General features: G+C 44.1%; 2 protein-coding genes across 6 annotated transcripts in view; both read right to left on the bottom strand.

The window, feature by feature from the left end:
• cyfip1 (cytoplasmic FMR1 interacting protein 1) overlaps positions 1 to 9,040 on the bottom strand; it is a 31,564-nt gene extending 22,524 nt beyond the window's left edge. The window contains exon 1 of one of the 4 annotated variants that reach the window (XM_034531619.1): positions 8,724 to 9,040. The gene's annotated coding sequence lies outside the window, so the exon portion shown is untranslated. Of the gene's footprint in view, positions 1 to 3,158; positions 3,244 to 3,961; positions 4,152 to 4,341; positions 4,366 to 8,723 lie in introns of those variants that run through there. The other 3 variants (XM_034531622.1, XM_034531620.1, XM_034531621.1) reach the window with 3 other exon arrangements.
• A 3,409-nt stretch (positions 9,041 to 12,449) lies between these two features.
• On the bottom strand, positions 12,450 to 24,847 carry tubgcp5 (tubulin, gamma complex associated protein 5). 2 transcript variants are annotated; one of them, XM_034531280.1, is made up of 23 exons: positions 24,507 to 24,847; positions 23,223 to 23,276; positions 22,502 to 22,610; positions 22,310 to 22,406; positions 22,148 to 22,227; positions 21,795 to 21,939; positions 21,576 to 21,693; positions 21,307 to 21,396; positions 21,133 to 21,226; positions 20,761 to 21,019; positions 20,353 to 20,555; positions 20,151 to 20,266; positions 19,809 to 20,077; positions 19,531 to 19,729; positions 19,243 to 19,431; positions 18,980 to 19,162; positions 18,191 to 18,275; positions 13,907 to 14,027; positions 13,678 to 13,829; positions 13,331 to 13,456; positions 13,139 to 13,227; positions 12,755 to 12,855; positions 12,450 to 12,676 (listed from the first exon to the last, which is right to left on the bottom strand). In XM_034531280.1, exons 1-23 carry the CDS (start codon positions 24,638 to 24,640, stop codon positions 12,630 to 12,632), a joined length of 3,060 nt encoding a protein of 1,019 aa, XP_034387171.1. In that variant the 5' UTR covers positions 24,641 to 24,847; the 3' UTR covers positions 12,450 to 12,629. The 2 variants fall into 2 exon arrangements, with proteins under 2 accessions (XP_034387171.1, XP_034387172.1); XM_034531281.1 differs by having other exon boundaries at positions 22,148 to 22,224.
• Between the last annotated feature and the right edge of the window lie 183 nt (positions 24,848 to 25,030).

The raw sequence follows: 25,030 nt of genomic DNA, 5'->3' as shown, positions 1-25,030 counted from the left end.
TCAGGAGAGAGAATGCAGCTTTAACACATGAAGCATAGACTTCTATACAACCAGAGTCGTCGCCCCCTGGTGGTCAGGAGAGAGAATGCAGCTTTAACACATGAAGCTTAAGCTTCACTCGTTGTGCACCATATGCAGGTTACTGATAATAATTAACTAGTTAGTTGATGCAGAAGAGGAACTGAAGCTTCACTGAAGCTTCACTGAAGCTTCAGTTCCTCTTTGTGGCTTCAAAGCAGCTTCCTCAGTATCAACCAACAAATTCACCTTCTGAGTGACACTTGTCTCAATGTCACCCTTTCTCCTGAAACATCTCCATGTAGCTAACGCGAGTTAGCCACGTCCCGCTAGCGGTTTACTCGCACTAGAACGATAACATTGAGAACTCGGTGCTGCACAGAAGAGAACATCATTCCAACAACGTGGTGACATTATGAATACGTGATGCTCTGCTGCTGTTAGTTTCTCCCCTCACGGATCATGCGTACGTTTTATGGATGTAATTCCAGGAAGAACATTAAAAACAGACCACAAAAGATGTTGTGCAGTCAGGACTTTTGCATTGTCGCTGACCGCTGACCGACGACAACAATCAAAACCTTTTGCAATCAGAACCGACGGCCGGTAGAAACAAAAGCCCGGCGGCCGCTGTGTGCACAGGTCTGAGGTCAGAGGTCACGGACCTGCTGCCCCGAGGAAAAGAACGACGCCCGGCCAGCCAATGAAAAGATCATTTTACTGAAGGAGCTGTTGTTGTAATACTCATCTCGGCCACAAGGGGCAGCACTTCCTCACGTTCTGTGAAAGACTAAAAGGCGCTTGAGAAAGAACCTTTTACATCCCAGTCACTGAGGACCTGGACGGCTCAGACGAGCACAAAGTGTTCTACAAAGTGTGTTCTGCAAAGTGTTCTACAAAGTGTGTTCTACAAAGTGTGTTCTACAAAGTGTGTTCTACAAAGTGTGTTCTACAAAGTGTGTTCTACAAGTGTGTTCTACAAAGTGTTCTACAACGTGTGTTCTACAAAGTGTTCTACAAAGTGTGTTCTACAAAGTGTGTTCTACAAAGTGTGTTCTACAAAGTGTTCTACAAAGTGTGTTCTACAAAGTGTGTTCTACAAAGTGTGTTCTACAAAGTGTGTTCTACAAAGTGTGTTCTACAAAGTGTGTTCTACAAAGTGTGTTCTACAAGTGTGTTCTACAAAGTGTTCTACAACGTGTGTTCTACAAAGTGTTCTACAAAGTGTGTTCTACAAAGTGTGTTCTACAAAGTGTGTTCTACAAAGTGTTCTACAAAGTGTGTTCTACAAAGTGTGTTCTACAAAGTGTTCTACAAAGTGTTCTACAAAGTGTGTTCTACAAAGTGTGTTCTACAAAGTGTGTTCTACAAAGTGTGTTCTACAAAGTGTTCTACAAAGTGTGTTCTACAAAGTGTGTTCTGCAACGTGTGTTCTGCAACGTGTTCTACAAAGTGTTCTACAAAGTGTGTTCTACAAAGTGTTCTACAAAGTGTGTTCTGTAACGTGTTCTACAAAGTGTGTTCTACAAAGTGTTCTGCAACGTGTTCTGCAAAGTGTTGTACAAAGTGTTGTACAAAGTGTGTTCTACAAAGTGTTGTACAAAGTGTGTTCTACAAAGTGTTGTACAAAGTGTGTTCTACAAAGTGTTGTACAAAGTGTGTTCTACAAAGTGTTCTGCAACGTGTTCTGCAACGTGTGTTCTACAAAGTGTGTTCTACAAAGTGTTCAGTATTCTGCAAAGTGTTCTACAAAGTGTGTTCTGCAAAGAGTTCTACAAAGTGTTCTACAAAGTGTGTTCTACAAAGTGTTCTACAAAGTGTGTTCTGCAAAGTGTTCAGTATTCTGCAAAGTGTTCTACAAAGTGTGTTCTGCAACGTGTTCTACAAAGTGTGTTCTGCAAAGAGTTCTACAAAGTGTGTTCTGCAAAGTGTGTTCTGCAAAGTGTTCAGTATTCTGCAAAGTGTTCTACAAAGTGTGTTCTACAAAGTGTTCTACAAAGTGTGTTCTACAAAGTGTTCTACAGTGTGTTCTACAAAGTGTTCTACAAAGTGTGTTCTACAAAGTGTGTTCTACAAAGTGTGTTCTGCAACGTGTTCTACAAAGTGTGTTCTACAAAGTGTGTTCTACAAAGTGTGTTCTGCAACGTGTTCTACAAAGTGTGTTCTACAAAGTGTTCTGCAACGTGTTCTGCAAAGTGTTGTACAAAGTGTGTTCTACAAAGTGTTCTACAAAGTGTGTTCTACAAAGTGTTCTACAAAGTGTGTTCTACAAAGTGTGTTCTACAAAGTGTGTTCTACAAAGTGTTCTGCAACGTGTTCTGCAACGTGTTCTACAAAGTGTTCAGTATTCTGCAAAGTGTTCTACAAAGTGTGTTCTGCAAAGAGTTCTACAAAGTGTTCTACAAAGTGTGTTCTGCAAAGTGTGTTCTGCAAAGTGTTCTACAAAGTGTCTGCAAAGTGTTCTACAAAGTGTCTGCAAAGTGTTCTACAAAGTGTGTTCTGCAAAGTGTGTTCTGCAAAGTGTTCTACAAAGTGTCTGCAAAGTGTTCTACAAAGTGTTCTGCAAAGTGTTCTGCAAAGCCTTCTACAAAGTTTTCTTCAGTGTTCTACAAAGTGTTCACAGCGACAGACTTGTTTATACATAAGAGTCTCAATCTAGTCCCTGAAGTGAACAGGAGGTCGAACAGCGTCGTCCAGTTGTGAAATACTGGTTTTCAAAAGAGGGACGAAGAAGAGTCCTCGACCTCCACACAGAACCAGTGACTCACCGTGGACCTCCACACAGAACCAGTGACTCACCGTGGACCTCCACACAGAACCAGTGACTCACCGTGGACCTCCACACAGAACCAGTGACTCACTGTGGACCTCCACACAGAACCAGTGACTCACCGTGGACCTCCACACAGAACCAGTGACTCACCGTGGACCTCCACACAGAACCAGTGACTCACCGTGGACCTCCACACAGAACCAGTGACTCACCGTGGACCTCCACACAGAACCAGTGACTCACTGTGGACCTCCACACAGAACCAGTGACTCACCGTGGACCTCCACACAGAACCAGTGACTCACCGTGGACCTCCACACAGAACCAGTGACTCACCGTGGACCTCCACACAGAACCAGTGACTCACCGTGGACCTCAACACAGAACCAGTGACTCACTGTGGACCTCCACACAGAACCAGTGACTCACGTGGACCTCCACACAGAACCAGTGACTCACCGTGGACCTCCACACAGAACCAGTGACTCACTGTGGACCTCCACACAGAACCAGTGACTCACCGTGGACCTCCACACAGAACCAGTGACTCACCGTGGACCTCCACACAGAACCAGTGACTCACCGTGGACCTCAACACAGAACCAGTGACTCACTGTGGACCTCCACACAGAACCAGTGACTCACGTGGACCTCCACACAGAACCAGTGACTCACCGTGGACCTCCACACAGAACCAGTGACTCACCGTGGACCTCCACACAGAACCAGTGACTCACTGTGGACCTCCACACAGAACCAGTGACTCACTGTGGACCTCCACACAGAACCAGTGACTCACCGTGGACCTCCACACAGAACCAGTGACTCACCGTGGACCTCCACACAGAACCAGTGACTCACTGTGGACCTCCACACAGAACCAGTGACTCACCGTGGACCTCAACACAGAACCAGTGACTCACCGTGGACCTCCACACAGAACCAGTGACTCACGTGGACCTCCACACAGAACCAGTGACTCACCGTGGACCTCAACACAGAACCAGTGACTCACTGTGGACCTCCACACAGAACCAGTGACTCACTGTGGACCTCCACACAGAACCAGTGACTCACCGTGGACCTCAACACAGAACCAGTGACTCACCGTGGACCTCCACACAGAACCAGTGACTCACTGTGGACCTCCACACAGAACCAGTGACTCACCGTGGACCTCAACACAGAACCAGTGACTCACTGTGGACCTCCACACAGAACCACCCCCGAATGAGGAACCGAAAGCGCCCGATGAACAGAACACTGCTCAGAAACTAAACTACAGAAACTAAACTACACTACAGGAACTACAGGAACTAAACTACAGGAACTAAACTACAGGAACTAAACTACAGAAACTAAACTACACTACAGGAACTACAAGAACTACAGGAACTAAAGGAACTAAACTACAGGAACTAAACTACAGGACCTACAGAAACTAAACTACAGGAACCACAGGAACGACAGAACCTCAGGAACCAGAGGAGAACTCTAGAAACACGAAGTCACTCTGACAAACACACGACTGCAGACACAAAAAGAGGAACCTGTTGATTCTCTGGAGTTCCTGTTCAGACGTCTTAGACGCATTAGAAGAAGCAGGTCTTCTATTTCACCATCGGGGTGAAGGTGTGTGTGTGTGTGTGTGTGTGTGTGTGTGTGTGTGTGTGTGTACACAGTAAGGAGCTTAAAGCATGGGCGTGCCAGGCAGAGGGCAAACACAAGCTCCTTTTAGCTCACCAAGTAGCGTCCACAAATACATCATCAACACTCAACCAGGAGGGACTACTTTACGCCACACGGCCATGGACACGGGGTCTACTAAATATCACCAAAAAAAATATTTTATTTACTTAGAACTTAAAAATATATAAATTACTTTAACAAAGTATAACATCTTGTATTTTTGATGTTTTTTTTTAGAGAGTTAAAATGACTTTTGGGACGGTGAAATAAATCAATATTCTGGATCCTTGTAGACCAGCTGATCAAACAACAATATGGATCTGGATCTGTTAATATGGATCATCAGTGATCAATAATTAGTATCAGGGATCTCAAAGTTATATTTGCAGATCTCATTAAAGCAGATTAAACGAGCTGTGCTCCAAAACAACTCAAATCAGCAGAAGAAGTCAAAGCCGTCGTGTGATTGGTCTAGAAGTTAGATCCCGCCCCCCTGAAGGAAGCTGGAGACGAGGTGTGAAAGCAGTTCTGTTCTCAGGATGTCACGCCGGCGTCACCGCAGCCGGTTGTAAGACTATAACAACAACAATGTTTACAACCAACCTGCATGCCATTGGTCCGTTAGCGACGCATCGATATCCATCCAATAATGATCCTCGTGTCTGGATTTGGTTCATCCTTTGACGGCAAATGCATCAACTAATTGTCTTTTGGACTCTCAGACCAACAACTAGAACCCAACCTAAGAGTTTGACTCTGGAGGAGAAGAAGCTCACAGAAACACTTCAGAACATCGGTACTGGCCCTTTAAGGAAGTTCAGAGAAACACTTCAGAACATCGGTACTGGCCCTTTAAGGAAGCTCACAGAAACACTTCAGAACATCGATACTGGCCCTTTAAGGAAGCTCACAGAAACACTTCAGAACATCGGTACTGGCCCTTTAAGGTAGCTCACAGAAACACTTCAGAACATCGGTACTGGCCCTTTAAGGAAGCTCACAGAAACACTTCAGAACATCGGTACTGGCCCTTTAAGGAAGTTCACAGAAACACTTCAGAACATCGGTACTGGCCCTTTAAGGAAGCTCACAGAAACACTTCAGAACATCGGTACTGGCCCTTTAAGGAAGTTCAGAGAAACACTTCAGAACATCGGTACTGGCCCTTTAAGGTAGCTCACAGAAACACTTCAGAACATCGGTACTGGCCCTTTAAGGAAGCTCACAGAAACACTTCAGAACATCGGTACTGGCCCTTTAAGGAAGCTCACAGAAACACTTCAGAACATCGGTACTGGCCCTTTAAGGAAGTTCACAGAAACACTTCAGAACGTCGGTACTGGCCCTTTAAGGAAGCTCACAGAAACACTTCAGAACATCGGTACTGGCCCTTTAAGGAAGCTCATAGAAACACTTCAGAACATCGGTACTGGCCCTTTAAGGATCAAAGTATTGCCCAACATTGCAACCAATAGCTCACAGATCCATGAAAAAGAAAACCACTTTTGAGTTTCAGTGGCTTCACCACTGTCATATAAATATAAATACATGTACATTTAAATACATATGAATATAAAATCATGTAAATATAAATACATGTAAATATAAATTCATGTAAATTTAAATACATATAAATATAAATACATGTCAATTTAAATACATGTACATTTAAATACATATAAATATAAATACATGTACATTTAAATACATATAAATATAAATACATGTAAATATATACACAGTAGATCGCTGTTTTTTTAACTTGGTTTTGCAGCATCCTTGAAGATGAGCTTTAACCACAGAAGAAGAATCAGCAGCACAGATGTGGTCACACCTCATCCGGGGTTTGGTTTGAGGTCATGTGGGGTCGGTGGGTACAATGTTCAACTGAGATAGTTACAAATAAACAAAAACAACAACTAATTCAAATCAGAAGCAGAAAACACGAGTAATCAATAGAATATCTGTCGTCAGTAGCAATGTGACCATTTAAAATAATAATAATAATTAACAATGTTAACGGTGTTTTTTAGTCTTTTTTAATTGCTTTACCAAATAAAAGAGGATACTTATATTTGAGAGTCAACAAAGTTGATCAAAGATTAATTTTTGCCGGACACAACAACGCCAACATGGCCGCCAGCTAACTTAGCGATGTTAGGGCGTTTGAAGCCGCCCCGTTTTGGTTGTCGCCATCTTGTTTTTTTCGCAACTAGTGAACAGGAAGTGACCATACTGAGGAGGAGGGACGTAGAGGCTCCATAGACGTCTCTGGTACCTGTCAATCACCTTGTAGCCCCGCCCCTAAAGCATCCCCTGCTTTATGGTCTGTTTGACTCTAAATGACCATAATTTACTAAATGAACATCACGCTGTATTGAAGAAGACTTGAAACTAGAGATTGAGACCAAAAACTAATGTTTACAATGTTTACTGAGGGAATACATCAAGAGAAGTAGAGTCATTTATATAGACTTCTATACAACGCTTTAGGGCGGGGCTACCTTGTGATTGACAGGTACCAGAGACCTATGTACACACGTCTCACGGTCACTCTCTAGGTCGCTTGCTATTCATTGGTTGCAATAGCCGAACTCGAGGCTCCAACATGTACCTGTGGTAGTACTTGTACCTCTGTGGTAGTACTTGTATTCAAGAGTTAGTACTTCAACTCCAGCAGTAATACTTGTACCTCATTGGTAGTACAAGTACCTTTAGGGGTAGTAATAGTACCTCAGAGAAGTCCTAGTACCTCAGTGGTAGTACTATTCATCAGTGGTAGTACTAGTATCTCAGGGTAATACTAGTACCTCAGCAGTAGTACTTGTACCTCAGTGGTAGTACTAGTACCTCAGGCTAGTATTAGTACTTGTCCCTCAGTGGTAGTACTAGTACCTCAGTGGTAGTATTAGTACCTCAGTGGTAGTACTAGTACCTCAGGGGTATTACTCATATTCCAGTGTTAGTACTTCTACTCCAGCGGTAGTACTAGTACCTCAGTGTAGTACTACTACCTCAGTGTACTATTACTACTACCTCAGGGTACTACCTCAGGGTAGTACTAGTACCTCAGGGTACTACCTCAGTGTAGTACTACTACCTCAGGGTACTCCTACCACCTCAGTGTAGTACTAGTACCACAGAGTACTACCTCAGGGTAGTACTAGTACCTCAGGGTACTACCTCAGTGTAGTACTACTACCTTAGGGTACTCATACCACCTCAGTGTAGTACTAGTACCTCAGGATACTACCTCAATGTAGTACTACTACCTCGTGGTACTCCTACCACCTTAGGGTAGTACTAGTACCTCAGGGTACTATCTCAGTGTAGTACTACACTACATTTTATTACATTTCATGTCATTTAGCTGACGCTTTTATCCAAAGAGACTTACAATAAGTGCATTCAACCATGAGTCCAAACTCAGAACAACAAGAATCAAGAAAGTACAATTTCTTCAATAAAGTTAAACTACAAAGTGCTATCAGGAAGAGACATTTAAGTGCTACTAAAGTGCTACTACAAAGTGCTATCGGTAAGGGACATTTAAGTGTTACTAAAGTGTTAAACTACAAAGTGCTATCAGTAAGAGACATTTAAGTGTTACTAAAGTGCTAAACTACAGAGTGCTATCGGTAAGAGACATTTAAGTGCTACTAAAGTGTTAAACTACAAAGTGCTATCAGTAAGAGACATTTAAGTGCTACTAAAGTGCTAAACTACAAAGTGCTATCAGTAAGAGACATTTAAGTGCTACTAAAGTGCTACTACGGCTCTACCTTCCTTATTCAAGGTATAGTCGAAAAAGATGTGTTTTTAGTTTGCCAGTACTAGTACCTCAGGGTACTACCTCAGTGTAGTACTAGTACCTCAGGGTACTCCTACCACCTCAGTGTAGTACTAGTACCTCCGGGTACTACCTCAGTGTAGTACTAGTACTACCTCAGTGTAGTACTAGTACTACCTCAGTGTAGTACTAGTACTACCTCAGTGTAGTACTAGTACTACCTCAGGGTACTCCCTCAGTGTAGTACTAGTACTACCTCAGTGTAGTACTAGTACCTCCGGGTACTCCTACCACCTCGGGGAGGACTCATGGCCGTGCGTCGTGGCCTGAGATCGGTCGCTGCTCGCGGCCTGCAGAGGGACTCGAGCCGCTCCTCCTCCGGAGGATCCGAGCCGCTCTGATCCCGGAGGTCTGAACTTTACGCCTCTCCTAGACCACCGGATGTGTACTCACCCGGACTTTGTCGGTCTCGAGGGGAACTTCAGCGGTCCGGACCCACTACCGCGCCATGTCGCGCCGGACGGTCCGAGAAGAAGTCCGGATTTGTTCTGGAAGTCGAGCCTCGAAGTTTTCTGCTGTTCTCTCTTTTCTCTCTTTCCTCTCCTCGTTTCCTCGTTTCCTCGCTCGGGTGTTGTTATCACGGGGGGGGGGCAGGGCGAGCCGGGAGTTCCTGTCCCTCAACCGGGGAAAGTCTGCAGGAAACTCTACGCGACGGTTAGCGAGGAGGGAGGAGGGAGGAACGAGGGAGCGAGGAACGAGGAGCGAGGAGGGAGGAGGTAGAGTCATAGGAATGTACAGTAAGGACCCGCCCGAGGTATGGAGGGTGATTAGTGCTGATTCTAATATTGTAGTATAATAATGAAGAAATAAACATAAATACATTCATGAAGGATTAGATAGATATTTATTAATTTATTGTAGTATGGAAGGTGATTAGTGGTAAAACAACCTCCCCAAAACTAAATATAAGTATCTCTGGAATATAATATAGTTTTATTTTATTTTGATGAAAATTTATATATGATTAAAAAATTTATATATGATTAAAAAAAGACAAAAAAAGACATTCCTGAATGGTTAGATAGGTATTTAAAAGTGTAATGTATTGTAGTATGGAGGGTGATTAGTGCCAGAGCAACCTCTGCAAGTAGGGGTCTCCAAAATGTAATATTGTTTTTTAAATTTTATACAAAAATACAAATAAATACATTCAAGAATGGTTTTATAGATATTTAGAAGTTTAATTTGTTGGAGTATGGAGGGGAAACACCGTCCCCAAAACTAAATATAATAAAATATATATAATATTGTATAATAATAATAAACAAATACACATAAATACATTCATGAAGGATTAGATAGATATTTATGAGTTTAATTTATTGTAGTATTGTAGACAAATACATTCATGAATGTTTTTATAGATATTTAGATGTCTAATGTGTATGGAGGGTGATTAGTTGTAGAACAACCTCCCCAAAACTAAATATAAGTAAGATTATGTTCTCCTAAATGTAATATAGTTTGTTTTTAATATTGTAGTATATTAAAAAATACATATATGGGTTTGCGTTTGTATATATTGTAGTATGGATACAAAAGTAATATATATATAAACTACCGTTTGGGGTCACCCAGACCATTTCGTGTTTTCCATGAAAACTCAGACGTTTATTTATCAAATGAGTTGCAAAATGAATAGAAAATATAGTCAAGACATTGACAAGGTTAGAAATAATGATTTATATTTGAAATATTACTTCAAACTTTGCTTTCATCAAAGAATGCTCCATTTGCAGCAGTTTTATAGCTTCTCTCACTAGCATGTTGTCAGCTGTGCTAACATCATTGCACAATGGTTTTCAAGGGGTTTCAAGGGTTTTCAAGGGTTTTCTAATCATCATTAGTCTTCTAAGAACACAATGTACCATTAGAACACTGGAGTGATAGTTGTGGAAATGGGCCTCTATACACTCTGTAGATATTTCATTAAAAACAGACGTCTCCACCTAGAAGTCATTTACCACGTTAACAATGTATAGAGTGTATTTATAGAGTGATTAATTTAATGTTATCTTCATTGAAGAAAACTGTGATTTTCTTTGAAAAATAAGTGACCCCAAACTTTTGAACGGTAGTATATATATATATATATTATAAATGATCTCTATAATACAGTATTAATGCCCCTAGTGGACACCAGGAGAACAACATGTATTATCTCTATAATACAGTATTGATGGCCCTAGTGGACACCAGGAGAACAACATGTATTATCTCTATAATACAGTATTAATGCCCCTAGTGGACACCAGGAGAACAACATGTATTATCTCTATAATACAGTATTGATGCCCCTAGTGGACACCAGGAGAACAACATGTATTATCTCCATAATACAGTATTAATGCCCCTAGTGGACACCAGGAGAATAACATGTATTATCTCCATAATACAGTATTAATGCCCCTAGTGGACACCAGGAGAATAACATGTATTATCTCCATAATACAGTATTAATGCCCCTAGTGGACACCAGGAGAACAACATGTATTATCTCCATAATACAGTATTAATGCCCCTAGTGGACACCAGGAGAACAACATGTATTATCTCTATAATACAGTATTGATGCCCCTAGTGGACACCAGGAGAACAACATGTATTATCTCTATAATACAGTATTAATGCCCCTAGTGGACACCAGGAGAACAACATGTGTTATCTCTATAATACAGTATTAATGCCCCTAGTGGACACCAGGAGAACAACATGTATTATCTCTATAATACAGTATTAATGCCCCTAGTGGACACCAGGAGAATAACATGTATTATCTCCATAATACAGTATTAATGCCCCTAGTGGACACCAGGAGAACAACATGTATTATCTCCATAATACAGTATTGATGCCCCTAGTGGACACCAGGAGAACAACATGTATTATCTCCATAATACAGTATTAATGCCCCTAGTGGACACCAGGAGAACAACATGTATTATCTCCATAATACAGTATTAATGCCCCTAGTGGACACCAGGAGAATAACATGTATTATCTCCATAATACAGTATTAATGCCCCTAGTGGACACCAGGAGAATAACATGTATTATCTCCATAATACAGTATTAATGCCCCTAGTGGACACCAGGAGAACAACATGTATTATCTCCATAATACAGTATTAATGCCCCTAGTGGACACCAGGAGAACAACATGTATTATCTCTATAATACAGTATTGATGCCCCTAGTGGACACCAGGAGAACAACATGTATTATCTCTATAATACAGTATTAATGCCCCTAGTGGACACCAGGAGAACAACATGTGTTATCTCTATAATACAGTATTAATGCCCCTAGTGGACACCAGGAGAACAACATGTATTATCTCTATAATACAGTATTAATGCCCCTAGTGGACACCAGGAGAATAACATGTATTATCTCCATAATACAGTATTAATGCCCCTAGTGGACACCAGGAGAACAACATGTATTATCTCCATAATACAGTATTGATGCCCCTAGTGGACACCAGGAGAACAACATGTATTATCTCCATAATACAGTATTAATGCCCCTAGTGGACACCAGGAGAACAACATGTATTATCTCCATAATACAGTATTGATGCTCCTAGTGGACACCAGGAGAATAACATGTATTATCTCCATAATACAGTATTAATGCCCCTAGTGGACACCAGGAGAATAACATGTATTATCTCCATAATACAGTATTAATGCCCCTAGTGGACACCAGGAGAACAACATGTATTATCTCTATAATACAGTATTAATGCCCCTAGTGGACACCAGGAGAACAACATGTATTATCTCCATAATACAGTATTAATGCCCCTAGTGGACACCAGGAGAACAACATGTATTATCTCTATAATACAGTATTAATGCCCCTAGTGGACACCAGGAGAATAACATGTATTGTCTCCATAATACAGTATTAATGCCCCTAGTGGACACCAGGAGAACAACATGTATTATCTCCATAATACAGTATTAATGCCCCTAGTGGACACCAGGAGAATAACATGTATTGTCTCCATAATACAGTATTAATGCCCCTAGTGGACACTAGAGTGAACTCTAATTAGTTGATTAGCGTCAATGCTAATAATATTTATTACATTATGTTAAATGACAACAACAATCATTGTGCAATATTTATTGTGCTTCATATATACACGTTATTAACAACAGCTCGTTAAAAAAACTCCTTTATACAAAAAGTCACGTTTTAAATATTTGTTCACAGCAGCTCGTTGGACTCGAAACGACGCCGTGCGTCACCACGGCAACGGTCAGACCGACGAGCCTCGGGCCCGGCTGCTCAGCACTGCTCCAAGCCGGCCATCAGCGACAGAGCCAGAGACTCCACTGCAGCGGGAGACAGACACTTCCTGGTCAGGATCCATACGGATCAATAACCAGCAGACCATCAGACGGCGTACTCACGGTGAGGGAAGGAGCCGCGGCACACGGCCTTGTTGAGGATCGTCACCAGGAACATGTGGCAGTTTTTGAAGTCGGACTCCATTTTATCGATGGACTCGATCCTGAAAGCGATCAAAAAGAAACGGTATTTATTGGCAAAATACAGAACTCCACTACCCAGCATGCACCTGGCCGTCTGAGGTCGCAGAACAACAAGACGGGTGAAAGCAGCGGGAGGTCTGTGACCGTCGTGTCCAGGTCTTCACAGAGACCCGGATCCACCGGGGGACCAGGATGACTCCAGGCCTGGATCCACCGGGGACCAGGATCCAGCTGCACTTGAGGGCTGGACTCACAGAGACCAGGACTCTGTGATCCGGAGTTTCTACGAGCGATGGAACTTACTTCCAGGCTCCGAATCCGGCCCGCCACCGGTCCGAGAAGATGAGGACCAAGTTGAGAACCTTCATTATCGCCTCCTTCACGAAACTGACCTGAGGAGACGAGACGAGAGATGTCGTTGACCCCTGAAGGTCAACCCACAGAGTTTGGAAAGTCTACCGCTGAGGTGTGTTCAGGGAAACCTCGTGAGTTTACCTTCTCTCTCAGGAGGCAGCGGTCGTGGATGGTTGCCAGATATCTGTAATGGATCTTGATCAGCTGGTCCAGGTCCTTGGCCTCCTGGACCTGGTGCTGAAACTCCAGACCTGTACTGTGCAGGATCTGCAGAGACGGAAAACTTTAAAAAAGGAACCGCACAAAAAGGTTTTAATCTAATAAGTGCTCTTTCCTGCAGTCCTTGAATGCACCACCAATGGGACATTTCAGAATAATCTCTTATTTTTCCTGCAGAATAATGAACTTTGAAAGCTGCTCGGTTAAAAAATATGAATATATATAAATAGTATATACTATATAATATATAGTATATATTATACACACACCCGGGTCATGATGTAGTTGTGCAGGCTGTTGACGAAGTGCATCAGCTTGACGCGCAGCAGACACATCCGGTGGGTCTGCTGCTTTATCGGCTCTTTGGGCTTCGCGTCCTCCACCGGAGCTCCAGACGGCTTCTTGGCGACGTCGGTGAAATCTGGAAAGAGACACGACGGCGTTCGTTTGTCCCACGATGTCACGTAAACATAAGCGTGAGCGGCGTGCGCGGCGTACCGCTGAAGCGCAGCGTGTCCAGGCTGTATTTGGCCCATTTGATCTGCAGCAGCAGCAGGAACACCTGGTTGTAGATCTTCTGACACTCGGAGCTGATCACGATGTCCACAGGCCAGGGGACCTGAGGGGGCGGGGCATAAACAAGTCAACAACGAGTAAACACACACATTGTGTTGTCGCTGCAGAAACTATAGCTCTTCCTCAACTCACTTTATTAACTTCTGTTTTTCACGAGTTGAACTGGACTTGGTTTCATTTCCCTTATTATTATTTTTTTAACCAGGGCCATATTTCTCTACCTGGCTAACGGGATCATTTTGCGGATGAGATTAGACAAGTCATTGGTTTTCGGTTCCTCGAAGCAAGTTTGGCTAAATCACCATAGCAACAGCGCAGGCTCATTCAGTCTAGCTGGATAATCTGGCCACGCCCCCTGAAGAAAGTGGCAGTACATTGTGGTACATTGTTGTACATTGTGGTACATTGTTGTACATTGTGGTACATTGTTGTACATTGTGGTACATTGTTCTACAGTGTGATACATTGTGGTACATTGTTGTACATTGTTGTACATTGTTGTACATTGTGGTACATTGTTGTACATTGTGGTACATTGTTCTACAGTGTGGTACATTGTTCTACAGTGTGGTACATTGTTCCATTGTTGTACATTGTGGTACATTGTTCTACTGTGTGGTACATTGTTCCATTGTTCTACAGTGTGGTACATTGTTCCATTGTTCTACAGTGTGGTACATTGTTCCATTGTTGTACATTGTGGTACATTGTTCTACAGTGTGGTACATTGTTCCATTGTTCTACTGTGTGGTACATTGTTCCATTGTTCTACAGTGTGGTACATTGTTCCATTGTTCTACAGTGTGGTACATTGTTCTACAGTGTGGTACATTGTTGTACATTGTGGTACATTGTTCTACAGTGTGGTACATTGTTCCATTGTTCTACAGTGTGGTACATTGTTCCATTGTTGTACATTGTGGTACATTGTTCTACAGTGTGGTACATTGTTCCATTGTTCTACAGTGTTGTACATTGTTCTACAGTGTGGTGCAGTGTGGTACATTGTTCTACAGTGTGGTACATTGTTCTACAGTGTGGTGCAGTGTGGTACATTGTTTTACAGTGTGGTACATTGTTGTACATTGTTCTACAGTGTGGTACATTGTTGTACATTGTTGTACATTGTTGTACATTGTTGTACATTGTTCCATTGTTCTACAGTGTGGTACATTGTTCTACATTGTGGTACATTGTTCTACAGTGTCGGCGATGCAGAACATCGTGGTTTTGGTGGAACTCTTGGATGTGTTCATTACGTTCTCTGGTCATGTCCGAGTAAATGCAATAAAAGTTCTATATGTTCATCTCCACATACATGAATATGCACTTATATATTATCTATTGTTCTGAAAGAGTTGAGATAGTTATGTTAGATCTCATTGGATGATGCATGTCATTAAGTCGACTGCCAGCAGGCACATTTAAAGAATGAGGCTCTTAAAATGAGCCGATACATTTTCCCAACACTGAGAGCAGATTCATGAAAGTCAACGCAGACGAATGGATGTGAATAAAGAGGATGTTCATCCACTTAAAGTCACTGAGCTGTGTGAGCCTACGGGGGATGTTATGTATATATATATATATATATATATATATATATATATATATATATATATATATATATATATATATATATATATATATATATATATATATATGATATTGTTATGAACCCAAACACGAGGGCATTAGATGTTCAGACGTTTGTGGGATCCACAACAAGTATAAAGCAGAAATAGTGGTTATTTGTTCCATGGTGGATGGCGGAAGTTATAAATGTTTCCATGGAGATAAGCCACGCCCCCTCTCAAGCACGAGTGAAGTGAATGAATTATTTAGATTTTGCCATGATTATGGTCTGGAATTCCTCATACGTTCATGATCATCTCCTGCTCGTCAGAGGAGAAAAAGAGGCTCTTTGAGTTTATTTGCCTTTGTGCTGTTAGAAAATCATGTTTCACTATCCTGATTACTGAAGTCTGGTTCAACTATCCTGATTACTGAGGTCTGGTTCAACTATCCTGATTACTGAAGTCTGGTTCAACTATCCTGATTACTGAAGTCTGGTTCAACTATCCTGATTACTGAAGTCTGGTTCAACTATCCTGATTACTGAAGTCTGGTTCAACTATCCTGAACACTGAAGTCTGGTTCAACTATCCTGATTACTGAAGTCTGGTTCAACTATCCTGATTACTAAAGTCTGGTTCAACTATCCTGATTACTGAAGTCTGGTTCAACTATCCTGATTACTGAAGTCTGGTTCAACTATCCAGATTACTGAAGTCTGTTTCAACTATCCTGATTACTGAAGTCTGGTTCAACTATCCTGATTACTAAAGTCTGGTTCAACTATCCTGATTACTAAAGTCTGGTTCAACTATCCTGAGTACTGAAGTCTGGTTCAACTATCCTGAGTACTGAAGTCTGGTTCAACTATCCTGATTACTGAAGTCTGGTTCAACTATCCTGAGTACTGAAGTCTGGTTCAACTATCCTGAGTACTGAAGTCTGGTTCAACTATCCTGATTACTGAAGTCTGGTTCAACTATCCTGATTACTGAAGTCTGGTTCAACTATCCTGATTACTGAAGTCTGGTTCAACTATCCTGATTACTGAAGTCTGGTTCAACTATCCTGAGTACTGAAGTCTGGTTCAACTATCCCGATTACTGAAGTCTGGTTCAACTATCCCGATTACTGAAGTCTGGTTCAACTATCCCGAGTACTGAAGTCTGGTTCAACTATCCCGATTACTGAAGTCTGGTTCAACTATCCCGATTACTGAAGTCTGGTTCAACTATCCCGATTACTGAAGTCTGGTTCAACTATCCCGAGTACTGAAGTCTGGTTCAACTATCCTGATTACTGAGGTCTGGTTCAACTATCCTGAGTACTGAAGTCTGGTTCAACTATCCTGAGTACTGAAGTCTGGTTCAACTATCCTGATTACTGAAGTCTGGTTCAACTATCCCGATTACTGAAGTCTGGTTCAACTATCCCGATTACTGAAGTCTGGTTCAACTATCCTGATTACTGAAGTCTGGTTCAACTATCCCGATTACTGAAGTCTGGTTCAACTATCCCGATTACTGAAGTCTGGTTCAACTATCCCGATTACTGAAGTCTGGTTCAACTATCCCGAGTACTGAAGTCTGGTTCAACTATCCTGATTACTGAGGTCTGGTTCAACTATCCTGATTACTGAAGTCTGGTTCAACTATCCTGATTACTGAAGTCTGGTTCAACTATCCTGATTACTGAAGTCTGGTTCAACTATCCTGAACACTGAAGTCTGGTTCAACTATCCTGAGTACTGAAGTCTGGTTCAACTATCCTGAGTACTGAAGTCTGGTTCAACTATCCCGATTACTGAAGTCTGATTCAACTATCCTGATTACTGAAGTCTGGTTCAACTATCCTGATTACTGAAGTCTGGTTCAACTATCCTGATTACTGAAGTCTGGTTCAACTATCCTGATTACTGAAGTCTGGTTCAACTATCCTGAGTACTGAAGTCTGGTTCAACTATCCTGATTACTGAAGTCTGGTTCAACTATCCCGATTACTGAAGTCTGGTTCAACTATCCCGATTACTGAAGTCTGGTTCAACTATCCCGATTACTGAAGTCTGGTTCAACTATCCCGATTACTGAAGTCTGGTTCAACTATCCCGATTACTGAAGTCTGGTTCAACTATCCCGATTACTGAAGTCTGGTTCAACTATCCTGATTACTGAAGTCTGGTTCAACTATCCCGATTACTGAAGTCTGGTTCAACTATCCTGATTACTGAAGTCTGGTTCAACTATCCTGATTACTGAAGTCTGGATCAACTATCCTGATTACTGAAGTCTGGTTCAACTATCCCGATTACTGAAGTCTGGTTCAACTATCCTGATTACTGAAGTCTAGTTCAACTATCCTGATTACTGAAGTCTGGTTCAACTATCCTGATTACTGAAGTCTGGTTCAACTATCCTGATTACTGAAGTCTAGTTCAACTATCCTGATTACTGAAGTCTGGAAAACCCAGAGTGGATTATTGTTTATTAATTTATTTTATTAACTTATTTTGGTTGTGCAGATATTTTGTGTACATTTAGATTTTTGACATTAAAAAAAGAAAAATGGGGTGACCAATTGAGACCAAACAATAAACAACAATAATAAATAAACAAAGAGTCCAACGCGGCCCACCTTGTAACCCAGAGTGAGAACCTCTAGATTGTTCACAGGATGCTTCTTTCTGGACGGATCGATGGTCTCCAAGAAGATCGACAACCTGTGAAATATAACGAGGGTTAAAATATTGATCAACTAAAGAGAAATTACCCATCTAATAATCATCAGGAAGATATCTGGGATAAACTAAACGTTGTCTCTGGGTTTAAAAGATATTTGGACTTTGTTTTGCAACAAATACATAACAAAAGGTTTTATATATATATATAAAATAAATACATTATAAATAAATAATGTAAATATATTTTATAATTATAAATATATAATATATATATTTATATATAAATAATGTATGTATATATTTACATTATAATTTATTTATAATAATTATTATTATTATACAATTTTGTTTGTTTGTTTATAATAAAAGATAATAAAAAATGGTTCAGAGAATTATGTTGTAAATAATTATGTAGAAAAATCTAAATATCTCTGTGGTGTTTTAACTTTTGAAATTTGTTTTCTCAACAATAAACTTAACATTTAGTTTTTAACCGTGAACAGTGGGATGATTTGTTTGTGAGATAAATATAGATATTCATTTTGGACCAATGGAGCCTTGAGATGTGGAACATATAAACCAGTTTATTCAGAGGAAGACGAGATAATCTGTAGATATTTCATGTTTTGTTGTTTATTTGTATTGTTTAGTTTTTCCCACATGCTTTGTTTACGTGGAAGATGTATGAAATATAGTGTTGTCTCGTGGGAGGGGCCAGATGAATAGAATAACGCGTGCAGTACCTGCTGCTGTCCTCGGGGTGGCGCTGTCCCACGGCCTCCTGCAGCTGACCGTTGAGGAAGGACAGCTGCTGCCAGCTCTCCTTCTCCTGCACCTTGTCAAAGATGGCCGTGTAGAAGTCGTACATGGTGTCTCCGGCCTCCAGCAGGAAGTAGTTCCTCATCGCCTGCAGGTATCCGAGCAGCCTGGGAAGGAAGTTGGGGGGGGCGGAGCCGCTCAGATCACCTGCACGCCGTCACCAAGAAAAGGAGCGGATCCCACTCACCTGTAGTCCTTCTTCAGAGTCTTCATGAGGTTCCCGCAGCACTCGACGTAGCGCCGCTCGATGTGCGGGTAGAGGCAGGAGCGCAGCGTGAGCTCGAAGGTCTGGCAGGTGACGGACTGAGACGAGCGGTCCACGTTCAACTCGCCGCCCGAGAAACGCTCGTGGAAGTCGTTCTGCTCCAAGTAGAGCCTGAGAGGAAGCACAGGCAGGAGCTGACATCCACACAGCAGAGACAGAGACAGAGACAGAGACAGAGACACACACACACACACACACACCCCCGGTTACCTGGCAAAGTTAATGGCCAACAGCGGATCGTGCACGTCCTCGATCTCCAGGTGCTGCGAGATGATGGACTGCATCTTGATCAGGCTCCTCCTGGTGGCCTGCTGCTCGGCGGCCGGGTCCTCGGGGGACTCGGCTCGACTGCAGAGACGCGACTGCACCGACTCCAGGAAGCGAGTGTACAGACTCTTCCTCTCTGCGTCTGCAACGCAACGCGGTGTTCAGCACAGACAGGAAACACTTCAAGAGTCAGGGACGCGTGCAGAACAGCCAGCACCGACCTCTGGACGACCTCTCCGACCGCTCCGTCTCCTTGCAGTCCAGATTCTTGAGCAGCTGCATGGACTTGCCGGCCATGATGATCTGCTTGAGCACGGGCTTGAGGAAGGACACCATGGTGAGCTGCCGGGCGCTGGAGCCCTGCTCGCCCGCGGAGCTCCCGCTGGCCGCGTCGCTCAGCTTCTCCTCGCTCTCCACCGTCTCCGACACGCTGTACAGGGTGTAGGTGGCGTACCAGAAGTCCCTGTGGTTCACCGGCACGTCCTTGTTCCTGAGCGAGAGACCAAAGAGCCGTCAGTGCGGAGCGGGCCTCTGAAACGGGGGAGAGTTCCTCCTCCACGTACCTCTGGATGATGAACTCTCTGGCGGGATCAAACAGGTGGCCGTGAACGATCCACTCGTCCACGATCTCCAGGTACGGCCTGACGGTCTCCGTCCACAGAGAAAACAACAAGGCCACCTGGAGGCGGCACAGGAACCAGGATAGTTTGGATGTTTGGAGGAACAACGAGCAGAGAACTTCACTTCAGTAACTCTCATACGCACCGCCTGCTCCGACGCCTCCCCGGCGCCGTCGTACTCGATGATGGCTTTGTACAGCGTGTTGAGCAGGTGGGAGGCCCGCACCACGTTGGGGGTCTCGGGGGGCACTTCGGCGACCCCGGTGCTGAACACCTTGTGCAGCACTTTGATCTGCGCCAGGTGAGGGTTGAGTCGCTCCAGGACCGCCAGCAGGGTCACGGTCTCATCTGAGAGGAACCAGAGGAATACACCCGTCACTCATCAAATACCAGGAACCAGGAACCTGAGGACAGAACCTGGATGCAGAAATACTGGAGAGACAATCAGCTCTTCACATCTTCATGCAGTTCAGGACTCCCAAAAGGTTCTGGTTTTAATATCCATCTTTAGAAAGAGAACCGTATCCGTGACACTCAACGTGGTGTCACTTGCCATTGCGTATGAGCTCCCTCTCAATCGTGGTCAGCTCCTCCTTGAAGCCGGTGAAGTACTTGTTGAGCGCCCACACGAAGGCCTGGTAGGTCCTGAAGGGCGGCTCCGAGCCCCTCTTGGCGCCGTGGGAGGAGCCGTGGGAGGAGCCCGGCGGGCTGGGCTCCGAGCCGTGACCCGTCACCTCGTCGATGAACCGCTGCAGCCGGAACACCGCCTGACCGAACACGGCCACGTGGTCCAGGACGGAGCGGAGGCAGTTCTGAGGGGGGAAGAGGGGGGAGGGGGGGAGAGAGAGAGAGAGAGAGAGAGAGAGAGAGTGGGTTTCCTGCTCGAGGCCCGTTCATAGAGAATAAAGACCAACAGGTCACTTACAGGGGTCAGGTGAGTCACCACCACGTTGGACCTGACCGACACTTTCCCATCGTGGTGCTGGAATATGAAGTGTTTCTTCACGCCGGAGAGAAGCCTGCAACACGACAACAACAACATCAACATCACAAACACAAGTGTTGGGGCTCCTCTCAGCTCCTCATGAGCTCCTCTCACCACAGCGTCTCCCGTATGACTTGAGTCTCCGTGACGAACGCCTTTTCCTCCGGCAGGTACAACGGATCTGTGTTGTACAGGTGCTGATCCCTGAGGAGAGAGGACGCTCCTATCATGCACCAATAATACATATATGTAAACATACATATTTTAATATATACATTTATTTTCTTTATCTAGAATGGCCCTAAAGTGTGTGTGTGTGTATATATATAAAGACATATTTTAATATAATACATGTGAAGGACCAGAGCCTACAGGTGACGTACCACACGTTGAGCAGGTTGGAGTGCAGGTGTAGGCTGTGAGGGAAGCGAGGCGCGTGGGCCACCCAGTACGGCGTCACCACGTGGCGCTCCAGCCAGAGCCGGGCGCCGGGCTCGCCCACTGCGCACACACACGCACACACACACACACACACACACACACACACTGTTAGCTGCTCCGCGGACGCTAGTGCGGCGCGGCCGTGCGGTCCGTCTGCACACCTGTCCAGGTAACCGGAGACGCCTTGTTGTTGTTGTTGTTGTTGTCCTGGTCCTCCAGGGGCGTTCGGTCCAGCTGGATCCCGGAGTCCTCCCTGCTGATCGGCTGCTGTCCGTCATCCTCCTCGCTCTCCTCCTCGGACCAGTCCTACGAATTAAAGAAAGAAACACAAAACATATCGATGCACGAGCACCACTGGTTCCATTGAGGGGAGTTCAAGCTCCAATCAGTAAATATGAGTGTTGGAGGAACGTAAATTATAACCACAGACTGAAAGCGTGATCTTATGTTTGATATCATATATTAATATTAGCGTCCAGCTGCAGGTGCTGAGGGTTCACGCTGGTTGACTCACAGGGGTCTCTGGGTACGGCCCCACGTCTCCGTCCTCCCCCTCCCGCAGATATTGAGCCCAGTCGAAGCTGTCCTCTTCTTCTGCAGATAATAATCATTATTATTATTATTATTATCATTATTAATATGGACATGTACAATAAAAGAAATCCAAGCGTCTCACCGGCCTCCTTCAGCCGCGGTCTCTCCGTGAAGTCGGTGTGTAAGGGCGACGTGGACAAGAAGAGCAGCAGAGAGAGGACGCCGTAGTGGGCGTCGCTCTGCAACACGAGAATAAAACAGTCTGGATAGGGTCCAGTATAATAATATGATATATATATATAAATAAAATCATAATATAGGCGTTTCTGCAGACCTTGGTTCCCTCGGTGTTCGGTAGCGGTGAGTTCAGGAACTCCTCCGTCAGCCCCGTCCAGCTCTCTGCTTTCCTCACGTCCGAGTGGACCATGAGCTTCTCGTGGATTCTGGAAAACACAGCGGACAAAGTGTTGTGTGACAGCGGCGCCGTTTCCCTCCCGATACCCGGAGCTTAAACGCATCACGACTTAACTCAACGTGACCTCTGTCACCGTTAGCCGTTAGCTGTTAGCAGCCGGTGGGCTAAGCTAACTACTTTCACTGAAACTGAGTTTACCAAGTGGCGTTTGTACTTTATTAAGTAATTTCACCGTGTGATATTAGTACTTTTATTGTGTGGTGTTTGTAGTTTTACTGCAGAAAAAGATCTGAAAACTTGGTTGGCGCATATATATATATATATATATATATATATATATATATATATATATATATAGACTGGTTCCTTCTATATGATACATGTGTAATGAAACAGTGAGAAAGGTAATAATAATTCCTCTCTATTGAGGTCACAGTGTTGCGTCAGAGGGTTTCTGATATTCTGTTCCTCTCATGTCTAATATAATATAATCACACCTGAACATTATCACCTGTCTGCAGGAATAACTCTGATTAATAATATTAGTGATTAATATTTTCTATAAAAATGTGAAGTATTATTATTATTATTATGAATGCACAGTCATGCAACAACAGCGGTGCCCCCCAGACTCACTCACCCACTGATGCTGCGCTGCACTTTGTGGCTGTCTACGTCCAGGTACCGATGGAACCTGGAGAACAAGAAACAGTTACTGGGCCATCAGTGGCAGCCGACCAGTGTAGCTCCCAGTGTAGCTCCCAGTATTAGCTCCAAGTATTAGCTCCCAGTGTAGCCTCCAGTATTAGCTCCCAGTGTAGCCCCCAGTGTATCTCCCAGTATTAGCTCCCAGTGTACCCCAGTATTAGCTCCCAGTATAGCTCCCAGTGTAGCCTCCAGTGTATCTCCCAGTATTAGCCCCCAGTGTAGCCCCCAGTGTATCTCCCAGTATTAGCTCCCAGTGTACCCCAGTATTAGCTCCCAGTGTAGCCTCCAGTGTATCTCCCAGTATTAGCTCCCAGTGTACCCCAGTATTAGCTCCCAGTGTAGCCTCCAGTGTATCTCCCAGTATTAGCCCCCAGTGTAGCCCCCAGTGTAGCCCCCAGTATTAGCTCCCAGTGTAGCCCCCAGTGTATCTCCCAGTATTAGCTCCCAGTGTAGCCCCCAGTGTATCTCCCAGTATTAGCCCCCAGTGTAGCCTCCAGTGTAGCCCCCAGTGTAGCCCCCAGTGTATCTCCCAGTATTAGCCCCCAGTGTAGCCTCCAGTGTAGCCCCCAGTGTATCTCCCAGTATTAGCCCCCAGTGTAGCCTCCAGTGTAGCCTCCAGTGTAGCCCCCAGTGTATCTCCCAGTATTAGCCCCCAGTGTAGCCTCCAGTGTAGCCCCCAGTGTAGCCCCCAGTGTATCTCCCAGTATTAGCCCCCAGTGTAGCCCCCAGTGTAGCCCCCAGTGTAGCCTCCAGTGTAGCTCAAAGTGTATCTCCCAGTATTAGCCCCCAGTGTATCTCCCAGTGTAGCCCCCAGTGTAGCCCCCAGTATTAGCCCCCAGTGTAGCCTCCAGTGTAGCTCAAAGTGTATCTCCCAGTATTAGCCCCCAGTGTATCTCCCAGTGTAGCTCCCAGTGTATCTCCCAGTATTAGCCCCCAGTGTAGCCCCCAGTGTAGCCCCCAGTGTATCTCCCAGTATTAGCCCCCAGTGTAGCCCCCAGTGTAGCCCCCAGTGTATCTCCCAGTATTAGCCTCCAGTGTATCTCCCAGTGTAGCCTCCAGTGTATCTCCCAGTGTATCTCCCAGTATTAGCCCCCAGTGTATCTCCCAGTATTAGCCCCCAGTGTATCTCCCAGTATTAGCCCCCAGTGTAGCTCCCAGTATTAGCCCCCAGTGTAGCTCCCAGTATTAGCCCCCAGTGTAGCTCCCAGTTCGTCACCTGAAGTTCGACCAGGCGAACTTGTGCGCCAGCTGAAAGTTCTGGTCCTCCTCGTCCTGGACGCCCCCGATGCACCGGACCAGCCTCTTCGTCTCCCTCTCCGTCTCCTTGTCGAAGGTGGTCCAGTGCGCCATGTTGACGGTTCACGCACGCGCGTTATTCTGCAGCTAGCTAGTGGAGCATTCTGTCTGTCTGTCTGTCTGTCTGTCTGCCTACCTGCTTGTCTGTCTGTCTGCTTACCTGTCTGCTGATGACTTCTCGAGCTACAGAGCTAGCATGTAGAGATGACGCGGTGGCGCACGAGCGTTCTGCCTCCCACAACAGAAAATGAAGTGCGAGTGCGCATGCGCGACATGAACACTTAAACATGTTATATATGTTTTTATTTGCTTGTGAAATGTCGTGTTTAAGACGCACTTGAGGCATTTTAATGTCTACATGGATTAAAAAAATTTAAAAAAACATTATTCAAAAGGGAAGAACGCTGATTTCGAAGTGAAGCTCCCATAATCCTTTGCGCTGCC

This window comes from Cyclopterus lumpus, chromosome 4, assembly GCF_009769545.1.
Source record: "Cyclopterus lumpus isolate fCycLum1 chromosome 4, fCycLum1.pri, whole genome shotgun sequence".
Lineage (NCBI taxonomy): Eukaryota > Metazoa > Chordata > Actinopteri > Perciformes > Cyclopteridae > Cyclopterus > Cyclopterus lumpus.
Note: the sequence above shows the minus strand (reverse complement) of the source record. Positions and strands in the feature narration are given on the sequence as shown.

Bases quoted from the DNA above. Each gene is read 5' to 3' on its own strand.
- tubgcp5 (XM_034531280.1), bottom strand. From the start codon at position 24,640: ATGGCGCACTGGACCACCTTCGACAAGGAGACGGAGAGGGAGACGAAG. The intron at 21,020-21,132 runs GTAAGTGACCTG...TTCCCCCCTCAG, and splicing joins TGGTGACTCACCTGACCCCT to AACTGCCTCCGCTCCGTCCT. The intron at 20,078-20,150 runs GTACGTGGAGGA...TCTCTCGCTCAG, and splicing joins AGAGAGTTCATCATCCAGAG to GAACAAGGACGTGCCGGTGA.